We start from the raw sequence: 12,722 nt of genomic DNA on the forward strand, positions 1-12,722 counted from the left end.
TTTTGGAATTCACACAAGATGAAGCAAACCAAACTTCTCAAGTCGATTTAGCGTATTCTACAGCTATGCCTACAAATCTCGCGAATATAATGGGCAGACGAAATCAAGTTCGTGATCGTGATATGCATCAACAATTGAAAGCTGACTTGGTTGAGCATATCTGGCGAAACTTTCGCAACAATCGAGAGTAAAACTAATCGTTATTCCAATTTTTTTTTGCATATCTTTTTAAAAATGTTTGAAATAATGTATGTTTAATATTTTTATAAATTGTAATAATTATTAAGTTTTATGAAATAATATTTTTAATAATTTTATTTTTTCTTAAGAGAACCTCACTAGAAAACTTACCATTGGAGTATGAAAAATTAAAAAAAAAAAAACAAAAGTTCTCATCTCAAATTTTCAACAAATTTATTATTAAAAATTTGAGAGAGCTCCATGGAGACAACTCCCCATTGGAGATGCTCTAACGGTTCAAGTGCACTGGAATGCTCTGCTCGTACCGGAAAAAGTTGTCGGGATTAACTCTAGTCTTAACCTGAACCAACCTCTCGAAGTTATTCATAAAATACTTAACTCCATACACTTTTACCTTCCTCGTACGTCGAATTCAAGTTCTTCCCAATGTCAACGTCTCTATAGTTCAAAAACGCTTCTCTTGGATTCTTAGACACGTAAGGGCTCATTGCCTTGAACACTCTTTCCGTCTGGCTCAAGCAATCGCTAGCCGCTTCTTCACCTGGCACGAACCAGTTAGATGAGTACTGAATCTTGAACATGTTCCCTGCACGGTGAGGAAACGCTGTTTCTGTCGATGGCTTACTCCTCCTCGGTTTCCAACCGTTTCAACGTTAAATATTGGGAGAACCGGAGATCGACCGAGATCGACGATCGAGACTGTAACTTTCTCCGGCACCGGAACAAGTTTGATCTTCCAGGCTAAGACAACACAGAAACTAGCGGCTCCACCGCCTCGTATGGCCCAGAAAAGATCTTCTCCCATTGAGCTCCGGTCCAATACTCTTGCGTTAGCATCAACAGTCTTAGCGTCTATATTGTTATCAATAGATAAACCGTATTTCCTCATCATGTTTCCGTAACCTCCACCGCTAAAATGCCCACGAGCACCGAGACCGGGGCAGATTCCTGCAGGGAACCCTCGGAGGTTGTTGCTTTTGTTGGCAACGTTGTAGTAGATCTCTCCTAGGGTGGCACCCGATTGGACACACGCGGTATCCAGTTTAGGATCAATCTCGATTGAACGTAGATTAAACATGTCGAGGACGACGAAATCGACGGTGGATAAATAAGACATTCCATCGTAGTCGTGTCCTCCACTACGGATTCGAAGCTGGAGGCCAAGTTTTTTGGCGCAGTTTATTGTAGCTTGGATATGAGTGAAGTGAGCCGCAGCCACGATCGCCACCGGTTTACGTGTAATACCGTTGAAGTAACGGAGGTTACGGACGTAGTTGTTGAGAATGATGAGGAAGTTAGGGTTTTCTTGCGTGTATGTGAAGTTTTGGATTGGGAACTTTGGGTCGGAAGGTTTGAAAGTGGTGAGACATTGTGTGAAACTGTCTTCGAGTTTTGGTGGTGCTGCGAATGATGTTGGAATTATAAGGAGAAAAAATGTGACGATTATGGTTTGAGTTGTTGAAGATTTCATTTTTCTTTCCTTGGAGAAGATAATGGTTTTAGTTTTTGATGGATTGGAGAGGGGTTTGGATTATTTATAAATTGTATTTGTTTGTCTTAAACAAATAGATAGATAGTGGGAAAAAAGAAGAAGATAGATTGCTCTTCTTGTGAACGTATATTTTTGGTAGACTGAAATCTAAAAAGTAGTCAATAATACTATAATAGGTAGGTAGTTGAAATTTTTATTGTTAAAATATAGCGTTCATAATTAGATGCTAAATTTTTTAAAATTAGATGCTAAAATCTTGTTAATTAGATGCTAAAATAATAATAAAAAATTAGATTCTAATTTTTTTTGGAATCAACTTATCGGATCTATTTTTAAACTTTACTATATACCCCATCCGTTTCAAAATATAAGACGTTTTGATATTTTATTTTTGTGTCAAAATATAAGACGTTTTGTCATCCCGATATAAAATAATAAAAAAAATTCAAAAGTAATTATATGTTTTTAGTAAATACATGTAATATAACATGTTTTTTGCTTTAATGCTTTAAAAAGAAAAAAATACTTAAATTAAATATATAGTTTTCATTAAGTTGCGTGCAAAACCTCAAAACGTCTTACATTTTGAAATGAAGGGAATGCATAAAAGTACGAATTTAAAAATGGCACTCTTGAAACTTGAAACCTAAATATATTTATTTCAGACCCAAAAAATGAAGAATTAATTTCTAAATTTCACTACAAGAAATATCTACATTATTAGCAAGAGAGAAGAGCTATTATATGTCATCAATAACGTTTTCATAAACGCTGTCTTATGCGCCTGTTATGGTAGACCCCCACTTACGATAGCGTTTTTTGAATGCTATGATAGACCCCCACATACGATAGCATTTTCATATTATAGCATTAATCGAATGCTATAATATACTTTATTATAACACACGTTTAATGCTGTTTTATATTATGTCGTAACATTTTTTTCGTTATATAAATTTAATTTATTTTATAAAATAAATTTTATATTGGAATCCAATTATTTAAAATTTATTTAATTGGACCTATATATAAAACTTTTATATTTTATTAATCATCAACAAGTAATATTACATTAACCAATTAGCCAAACAAGTCTTACATAACATCACACCAAGTCTTATACTAACATCATAAGTGTTAAACAAAATAGAACCAACTAACATCATAAGGACATAGACAAACTTCGATCTCTTCAATTTCTTCTCCTCTATCTATTTCGCCTCCTCATCAACAGCAAAACACATAAAACTTCAATCTGAACAATTGTTCCTATTAGCACTCCCGTCTAGGCTACATGAAACAAAAGAACAAGGGGACAAAAGACACCATCTTAGAACTCTTATTCACTAAGATGAAAAAAGAATCGACACATGGGAATACATCTACCAAACATACACATATGTAAACTACGTACTTGGTTAGCTTGGACATAATCATGATAGCCTTGGAATTAAGCTAATATAGAGTTTAAAACTTGAAGAAACGTCTTACCACTTAAGCTCCTGCAACCACATGCAAGCTCCTTCTCCGAAACAATTTATTCTGCAAAACCAAAAACCAATTTAATAAATCGAGAAGAAGGTTGATTTGCAGATGAGAAGAGTAAGTGTCTTAGTAAGTATCACCAACAAACAATTTATTCTTAGAAAATTAGCTTAATAAAGTCAAGAATCAGAATATACTACAATAAAAATACACATTACAGTCCCAATAGAATATATATACAGAAGAATAAAAAAAGTGAGATTAAGAACATACATACCCATTCCAAATATGGCCCAGGATAACAGCAACAAGCTGCAATTTCGGAAAAAACGTTACTCAAGATTAAGAACTAGAAAAAGAAGATAAAATCAAGTGTAGAGGCCTATATAAGTGTGTAATGTAGAAAATGCACATTTGCCATTTTCCAAACGGACATGAAACTGGACAAATTAAACTTAGTCGAACCTGAAGACTGTTAGAGGCCTGATTCTAGCTCCCGATTATATTTCTCATCTTCATCCAACTGAAAAGTAAAACAATCAGTTGCTAAACAGATTCAAGCTCAGAATGAAACATCAAAATATGAAAAAGATAAAGTGAAAATTACCTCAAGGTCATCAAGCTCAAGCTGGTCTAATCTCTCAGCCTCTAATCTAACCCTATCAGAATATCTGCCATGTACAAACAATAATGAGAGAGGAAGCCTTGGCTTTTTAATCAAATGCTTAAAATGGTATACTATTGAAGAGAAACAGAACATTTCTATTACCTCATGTATAATTCCATGAGCCGGTCAATCTTCTCAAATTCATTCTCCACAAATTTACTCAACAATCGATCTCTCCTAGAACCCCTTAAAATCCCAGCTGAGAGATACAACCAACCGCCAAAAAACCAAAGAATTAACATCCAGAACATGCAAGGAAAACATAGTTTACTTTTACATAAAACATATGACTTGCCTTCTTACCAAATAATGACGCAATCAGGGAAATAACCCGCTCCTCTAGCTCCTCCTCATACCGCTCCCTTTTGATCCTCTTGCTTAGCGGAATCTAAACATTCAAAGAACTAGACAAAATCAATATGCAAGTATGCCTCAGAATCGCCTCTTTCACATTACTTTGATCTACTACGCAAGCATTTTCTAATAAAAGATACAGACTTCAATACCCAATAAGCCACTAGAGAGTTTATAAAGATGGTAAGAGGGAACGGGATTGAAAAACTTGCCTTACCCATGAAAGCAGCAAATGCTGTCTTCAGTCCCATAACATCCACAAAACTCTGACATGCTGGTGGATAATTGGTCATGGCAAAGTCTAGAGCTCGAATTGCAGACCCGTAAGCATATTTCTTCTGCTTCATGATTATAATCATCAGCTCAACACCTTCTGCATTCACAAACCTCTCCTTGTTCTCCAATGGCATCAAGAGGCAACACAAACAATCAAATAAATTATCTAACATCTCTTCCTTATCAGGAGTTTTAGGATCCTTCGACTTATTCATCGCCACACCTTCAAGCACAGCGTCTACACCATTCATCTGACCTAGCCGTTTCTGATTCGCCGTGCTGTTTTGCAACAGAATTGCAAGAATCTCAGACGCATACTTCTTGATTCCTTCAAATTCCCTCACCTTAATCTTCGTCAGAAGCCAAACGCGATCCAAATTCACCATAATCCAAATCCCAAACTCCACTCACTGTTCAAATCCGAGAACCCCAAGCCTGAAATCTCAATCTCAGACGCGAGCCCACCACACAGAACTGTCAATCCACGAGGAGAATCAGCGACGACATCGGCGGCTAGGGTTTTGAGATGAGAGGAGACGATTCTTCTCCACATGGTGATGGTGACGAATGGAGGCCGGCGAAGAGTTTCGTGGAGTGTATAGATCTAGGTTTTTTTTTTTTGTCGTACAAAGAAGGGTAACTTTTTTTGACTTTGGTATATATGATGGCACTAAAAAATTTTAGATCTGAGATACTCGTATATGGTTCTTAAATGGATTTTTTTCTTAAGTATTGACAGAATAAGTGATTTTCGTTTCCCGTATAGTGATTTTTTATCTTAACGTTATTTCAGTGTTATTATATAGTAATCAAAATAAAACATTCACCTTTCATAACATTTACGAAAAATGAGTTATCTTTATGTGCTATCAATGTGGATATTTCTTGTAGTGTTTGTTTCCCTAATTTTTTTGTACTGATTTTTTTACCATCAAATTCCAGTGATCCTATCTTTTCTTAAATGGTGATTGCATATATATTGCAAATGAATTCTTTCTTGATCATATTAGTTGGCGACAAAAAATATATAATTCATCATGCAAATTGAAAAATATTGGCATATAATGAAAAGCAAAATTCTCAAAGATGGCAGTAGCATCCTCGAAAAGTCGAAATGAGAAACAAATGGTTTATACCATTCAAACAAATTCAATAATATACCTCATTAGGTTTTACGTATTGAAGATTTGTAATGAGTATAGTTTGGTTGAGACCTCAAGATAATGTAGAAATTGGAGAAGGTGTTTTCTTGTTCAATACAAAGGTTTGTACAATGTGGACTTTAGAGAAATCTAAACTATATTATAAGACTCTTAGGATTTATATTCAGAGCCCGCCCTAAATAGAACTATAGAAGCTACACAAGCATGTGTTTGTGGCCTTTGTTGTGTTAATATTAAATTTAGAGGGCATTAATTTATGAAAAATTCCAATATCTCTACTGTTAAAGACTCGTTTAAGTGAAAAAGAGGTGGTGGGTTCAAATTGGAATTCATACCTCAAAGATATTATGGAGAAATTAAATGAATAGATATACAAAGAGTCATTGACACATCACATACCAACTAATCGATGGGTTTCATTATTAACTTGCTTGTATTTTCAATTTGCTCTTATGAAGGCCAAGTATTAATTCGTCACTACATGCGACAAATGGTACAAATTAAAAGCAAATATTATCTAATTTAGATATATGTACATCTCCGAAATTTTATTTATCAGGAAAGGCCAGCAAATTAGTCTTTAATGTGCTAAATGTCGTCACACTTTTATACTTCTAGAATTTAAAGCACTGAGGCTTAAACTACGTCTTTAATTCTTCCTACCAAATGTTAAAACACGTGACAAACCAACATTATGTAAACTTTGTCTTTGTGCGGGTATTTATTTTCATATTCTTATCATCTATATGGATTCTTTTATCAGTTTCTGTCAACGATAAGGATGTTATACCAAACTCGATCTATTATTACCTACATATGCTATTTTTTGAAGAATGTAAATTACTTCATTACATATATATAGTTTATGCTATTAAATAAAAGATATGTGGTCTACCATCTAAGACGTATGTGTTTCGATACAAAATTGTAACCATAAGAAGAAAAAAAAATATATAGATAAGTGGTTGCACACTTGCACCATCAAGTCACCATGCCAACTAACTAAAAGTCTCACCTAAAATCCTCTTTAATGTATTATCTTTGTTCATTTGGTTTTACGATTAAAAAACAACAACAATTCATTTGTAAGACATAAGCAAAATGGCTATCGGAGGATTGGCTCTTGATGTCTCCGGCGCCGGAAAAATAGATGCCAAGATCACAACCGCAGTTGTCATGAGTTGCATTGTGGCTGCCTCATGTGGTCTCATTTTTGGCTACGATATCGGAATATCAGGTTACAAATTCAAGCACAGAAAAGGATCATTTCATAAACCACGTTTTTAAATAAAAATAAAAAATTAAACTATATTAACTAATTTATCTTTGATTTTAATTTAATAAAGGGGGTGTGACAACAATGAAGCCGTTTCTTGAGAAATTCTTTCCATCGGTTCTTAAAAAAGCTTCGGAAGCTAAGACGAATGTGTACTGCGTCTACGACAGCCAACTTCTTACGGCCTTCACATCTAGCCTTTATGTTGCCGGCTTAGTCGCTTCCTTAGTGGCTAGCCGTCTCACAGCGGCTTATGGTCGCCGCACCACCATGATCCTTGGCGGTTTCACTTTCCTCTTTGGTGCCCTGATCAATGGCTTAGCTGCCAACATCGCCATGCTTATCTCCGGTCGGATTTTGTTAGGATTTGGTGTTGGCTTCACAAACCAGGTAGCTATAGTTCCAATTTCACTGAAGTCCATAGTATATTTTTGTTTGTTTGAGTGTTAATATATAGTTAAGTTGTTCTTTCTTATATATTTTTGGTTTTATCACTTTTATAAAACCTGAAACCAATACACAATTATGTATAACTCGTTAGGTTTGATAAAATTACGGTTTTAGATTCGACTTTGTAACAAGTTTAAATAAAAAACAGAAACAGTTTTAGTTCGCGTTTTAGTTTAGTTTAGTTTTTAAACAAAATTTACCTCGGTTTGAACGGTTTCGGTATAAACATTGTTGTTTAATTCGTTAGCATATCTATCACATTTAATAAAAATAAATATGGAGCAACTTACTTTTTTTATTAAATGTGAACACTCTAGGCAGCTCCGGTGTATTTATCGGAAGTAGCACCACCGCGATGGCGTGGAGCATTTAACTCCGGCTTTCAATTCTTCATCGGTGTCGGAGTAGTAGCAGCCAATCTAATAAACTACGGTACGGACAGCCACCGTAACGGCTGGCGTATCTCTTTAGGTCTAGCTGCTGTACCAGCCGCGATCATGACCGTGGGATGTCTATTCATTTCCGATACACCTTCTAGCCTCTTGGCGCGTGGGAAACACGATCAAGCTCACACGTCGCTGCTTAAGCTACGTGGCGTCGAAAACATAGCTGACGTGGAAATTGAGCTAGCAGAGTTGTCTAGATCAAGCCAACTAGCCATTGAGGCTAGAGCCGAACCGTTTATGAAGACGATATTGGAGAGACGGTATAGGCCTCATCTTGCGGTTGCTGTGGCGATACCATGTTTTCAACAGTTAACCGGGATCACGGTTAATGCGTTCTATGCGCCGGTTCTGTTTCGATCGGTTGGGTTTGGTTCTGGTCCGGCTCTTATTGCGACGTTGATACTCGGGTTGGTTAATCTTGGTTCGCTTCTTGTCTCAACCATGGTTATTGACCGGTTTGGTAGACGGTTTTTGTTCATTGCTGGTGGTATTCAGATGTTTCTCTGCCAGGTACGTTCTAATTAAGGTACAGATTATTTATGCTTACGCATATGGTTGTGATTTATGAATACAATTTAAACGCAAATTTTGTTACGTATACAATATAGTAATTATTTTCCACAACATATATGATAAACACAATTATCTATCATAAATATTTTTTTGATAATAAAAATTGGCTTTGCATGGAAATTATTTATGAGCAATTAATCTTCTCCTCTTTCAATAATTTTTTTTTCTTCATCTATTTAACCTAATTTAGACTAAAATCACAAATGTTTCTAAATTGAAAGTATTTTTAGTAATGTTTTGCTTTAATTGCAGTCTCTTAATTATACTAAAAGATTAAGAGAGAAAGAAAAAAAACATTACGTGATTGGGCCAAATATGCCAAATATTGATAACTAGGTCTTGTGTACAGATTGCAGTGGCTGTGTTACTAGCGGTGACAGTGGGAGCCAACGGGGACGGAGAGATGAAGAAGGGTTACGCCGTGACGGTGGTGGTGTTACTTTGCATATACTCGGCTGGGTTTGGATGGTCGTGGGGGCCATTGAGCTGGCTTGTCCCGAGTGAGATATACCCACTCAAGATGCGACCGGCTGGTCAAAGCTTAAGCGTCGCCGTGAACTTCGCCGCAACGTTCGCTCTCTCTCAGACGTTCTTAGCAACGCTCTGCGATTTCAAGTACGGTGCGTTCTTGTTTTATGGCGGTTGGATCTTTAGTATGACGGTGTTCGTCATCATGTTCTTGCCGGAGACCAAAGGGATCCCTGTGGATTCTATGTATCAAGTTTGGGAGAAGCATTGGTATTGGCAACGGTTCACTAAACGGACGTCAATATGAAAGATACAATATTGCTATGGTTTACATTTTCCATGGATTATGTTTATTAGTTAGGATTAAAAGGATATATGACATGTTAGATATATCAAATTAGTATAGTTATGTATTTTGACCGGAATCTTTATATAATGTTGTGTAATCTTGTGATTTTATGGCTATGATAATGTATATTGCTTATGTTATACTAGATATGTATCCGTGCGTTGCACGGTTACCGGTCGAAATTGTCATTTTAATTTTTATTTTTGTAAGCTTAACTAAAATTATATTAAAATATGTTTTAATTTTAAAAAATATAGTATTTTAATTATTTTTAAATATAGATTAATTATGCAAAATGTGCAATATAAAAATACTATTTGTAGTTTTGTTTATTATATGTTATAGTATGATATTTTATATATGTGTATTATTGAATTTTAATAAATTATCTACATCCATTGGAAGAGTGTATAACACTTTCTAATTTCAATGTGGGCTAGATAGAAAACAAATTGTGACAATAAGAAAAAATAAAATTAGATAGTTACGTAAACATATAAACAATATATACATATTATATATATATATATATATATATATATATATATGGTCTGAGTTACGTAAACATATTAATTTTTTTAAAAAAGCTTGGCATCATAATAAAATTGTGACAATATGAAAAAAAGAAAAATATGAGACAGTCTATAACCACATCATGTAACTTTACTTGATAATATGAGAAATCTTCGAAACAAAAAGACAAATTCATAAGGAATTAAAGAATATGCACTAAATAACCTAAGACTAAAAAAGAATTAAGAAAATAATATTAACTAAACAATGTCTATTTGCTATATGGGTTTTTTCAATTTTTGGCCCATATTACTCATGAGTTCTTCGTTGTCTTTTTTTTTTTTCTTTCCTCTCGCCGGCGAGAAGTCTCAAACCTCTTTTTTTCTCTCATTAGATTTCTCTTATTTTTGCTCGATCTCCTCTTTCTTTTTCTTCACCACCATATATATTTTTTTCCATATCAATATTTCTCTCCTTCGTCGGGCATCACCACCGAGTCTCACTCCTCCAACTCACCAGGTCACCACCACAACTGAATCTCACAACTATCACAATCATCAATACTAAATCTCGCTAATTCCGACCCACCAACTTCATCAACATTTACTGCCACCACCACCAAGCTTGAACCACCGTCATCAACAGCAACACCACCGTTACCGCATCTTCCCCTCTTTTCGAAACTGCTCTTATTTCTCCACCTTCTTTTTCTCCTCCGACATCGGGTTGAGCTTCTTCGACAACAACTCTATTTTATGTCCATCACCGTTCATAATTCTTAATTTGCCTCCATCGCCACATATTCTTAATTTGTCTATCTATCTATTTGTTTATCTATAGAGGTGAGTATTTAGAATTTTTTTTCTTGTAGGATTAATAATTGATTGTAAAATTTCTTTAATTATCATATTATATAATAAGATTGTATAATTTCATAAATCTTTTTTAATTTTAAGGAAAAAGAAATATTTTTTTTAGAATTAGTAGCTTTAAATTAGACTTAGTAAATATATATTTTTTATTTTATTTAATAAAATACATATATTTTCTTTATAATTATCTTCTTTAATTTTTTTTCTTAAATTTCTATTTTTACTTCATAAGATACATCTAGATTTCTTATATTTATCTTCTTTAGATTTTTAGAATTGCTTTATATAAGATATATAGGTATAATTTCTTTATATTTTTTTTTCTAAACAAATATTTTTTTTGGTTTTACACGTTGATAAATTTGATAAGTGCTTATAGTTTCCTTATATTTTTAAAATAAATAAAACGAATTTTTGTTTAATACGTGTCAAAATATGAGATCGATAGATTTGACACGTGTCACGATCCTATGAGTTACTAACTTTGAAAATCATACTTTATATAATAAGATATCGATGAAACCATTCAAACATTGTGAATCTATGATTATACATCATAAATCTTTATAAACTTCATTTAGTTGTTGTGCACTTGCAGCCTATTTATTGTGTTGGACACATCAAATCTATATATATAATGGACTCCACATATGATGGAGTTGTTGTGCACTTGCAGCCTATTTATTGTGATGGAGTTGTCTCTCCATCTAAGATGTCCACATTAGCATTCATGTCATCACATTTAATTTTCTTATTTTTGTGGACTCCACATATGTTATATATTAAAACAAAAACTAAAACTAAATTAATTCACACATTTGAATTATTACTTTTCATTATAAATCACTAATTTACAAAAAATAAATTAGATATGAAAAAACAAAAAAATAAATATACAACACAAAATATAAAACTTTTGAATTGAGATTAGAAAAATATAAAGTTAGATAATCATGTCTTAACATATAATGAGTAAATATTTTTAAATGGTTAGAGTTAGGAAAAAGAAACTTATGATATATTTTAATGTAACAAGGTCTGGGCAAATTAACTGAACCGAATGTAAAGAAGCGGAAACGGAGAAAAAAAAACCAAACCGAATCGAAAATTTAAATATCCGAATGGATACTAAATTTGAAAAGATTGAGTACATATTACTATTTATAATTATAATATAATAAAAAAAAGTTACATTAATAAAACTTTCTATATTATCAGTGTTTTATAAATTAAAAACTGGAGGGTTTTATTTTAAATCAAATGAATACCTAAAAAAAAATTAAATATTAATCAGTGTTTATGAAATATTAATAAGAAACTGTGTAATAATAATATTTGCGAATGTTATTTAGAAATTAGAATAGTAATGGTATATTGAAGAGTTTTTAATTAAAAGTAATGGTACTTGTTTCTCCAAGATCGATTTGGCGTCAGGTTATCACCAGATTCCGATTGATGAGGCAGATGTTCGAAAGACAGCGTTTCGGACGAGATATGGGCATTACGAGTTTGTGGTGATGCCTTTTGGCTTGACTAATGCACCAGCAACATTTATGAGGTTGATGAATGGTGTGTTTCAAGAGTATCTAGATGAGCTCGTGATAATCTTTATAGATGACATTCTGGTGTATTCGAAGAGTTCTGAGGAGCATGAGGTACACCTGAGAGTTGTTTTGGAGAAGCTGCAGGAGCAGAAGCTGTTCGCTAAGTTGAGCAAGTGCAGTTTCTGGCAGCGGGAGATTGGTTTCCTAGGACACATTATTTCAGCGGCTGGGGTGTCTCTTGATCCAAAGAAGATTCAGGCTATCAGGGAATGGCCGAGGCCGAAGAATGCCACAGAGATCCAAAATTTTCTTGGCTTAACGGGATATTACAGGAGATTCGTCAAGGGATTCGCAAGTATGGCTCAAGCTATGACGAAGCTGACCGGAAAGGATGTTCCTTTTGTGTGGTCTTCAGAGTGTGAGGAGAGTTTCGCGAACCTAAAGACGATGTTGACGAGCACACCAGTCTTGGCATTGCCAGAGGAAGGCGAGCCATACGCGGTGTATACAGATGCATCAAGAGTGGGTCTTGGATGTGTGTTAATGCAGCAGTAGAGGGTGATTGCATATCCTTCGCGATAGTTGAGGAAGCA

At 34.2% G+C, this 12,722-nt stretch overlaps 3 protein-coding genes across 5 annotated transcripts; 1 reads left to right on the plus strand and 2 right to left on the minus strand.

The window, feature by feature from the left end:
• Nucleotides 1-469: 469 nt before the first annotated feature.
• On the minus strand, nt 470-2,077 carry LOC9329889 (berberine bridge enzyme-like 14). The gene is given in 3 exon segments (XM_021010463.1): nt 470-592; nt 594-850; nt 883-2,077. Coding segments are annotated over 3 exon segments (1,170 nt in total). The 5' UTR covers nt 1,673-2,077.
• A 643-nt stretch (nt 2,078-2,720) lies between these two features.
• Nucleotides 2,721-5,146, minus strand: LOC9329890 (beta-catenin-like protein 1). Of its 3 annotated transcripts, none has more exons than XR_002329775.1 (8): nt 4,412-5,145; nt 4,149-4,233; nt 3,948-4,044; nt 3,786-3,849; nt 3,644-3,701; nt 3,456-3,490; nt 3,185-3,235; nt 2,721-2,978 (listed from the first exon to the last, which is right to left on the minus strand). XR_002329775.1 is itself a non-coding variant. In XM_021015178.1 (7 exons), exons 1-5 carry the CDS (start codon nt 4,859-4,861, stop codon nt 3,654-3,656), a joined length of 744 nt encoding a protein of 247 aa, XP_020870837.1. In that variant the 5' UTR covers nt 4,862-5,146; the 3' UTR covers nt 2,721-2,983; nt 3,456-3,490; nt 3,644-3,653. The 3 variants fall into 3 exon arrangements, 1 of the variants encoding a protein (XP_020870837.1); XR_002329774.1 differs by having other exon boundaries at nt 2,721-2,983; XM_021015178.1 differs by lacking the exon at nt 3,185-3,235 and having other exon boundaries at nt 2,721-2,983; nt 4,412-5,146.
• A 1,447-nt stretch (nt 5,147-6,593) lies between these two features.
• LOC9329891 (sugar transport protein 5) lies at nt 6,594-9,315 on the plus strand. Its single transcript, XM_002891062.2, has 4 exons — nt 6,594-6,875; nt 6,985-7,304; nt 7,682-8,320; nt 8,733-9,315. Exons 1-4 carry the CDS (start codon nt 6,740-6,742, stop codon nt 9,156-9,158), a joined length of 1,521 nt encoding a protein of 506 aa, XP_002891108.1. The 5' UTR covers nt 6,594-6,739; the 3' UTR covers nt 9,159-9,315.
• Nucleotides 9,316-12,722: the final 3,407 nt, after the last annotated feature.

The sequence above is a fragment of the Arabidopsis lyrata genome (assembly GCF_000004255.2).
Source record: "Arabidopsis lyrata subsp. lyrata unplaced genomic scaffold ARALYscaffold_1, whole genome shotgun sequence".
Lineage (NCBI taxonomy): Eukaryota > Viridiplantae > Streptophyta > Magnoliopsida > Brassicales > Brassicaceae > Arabidopsis > Arabidopsis lyrata.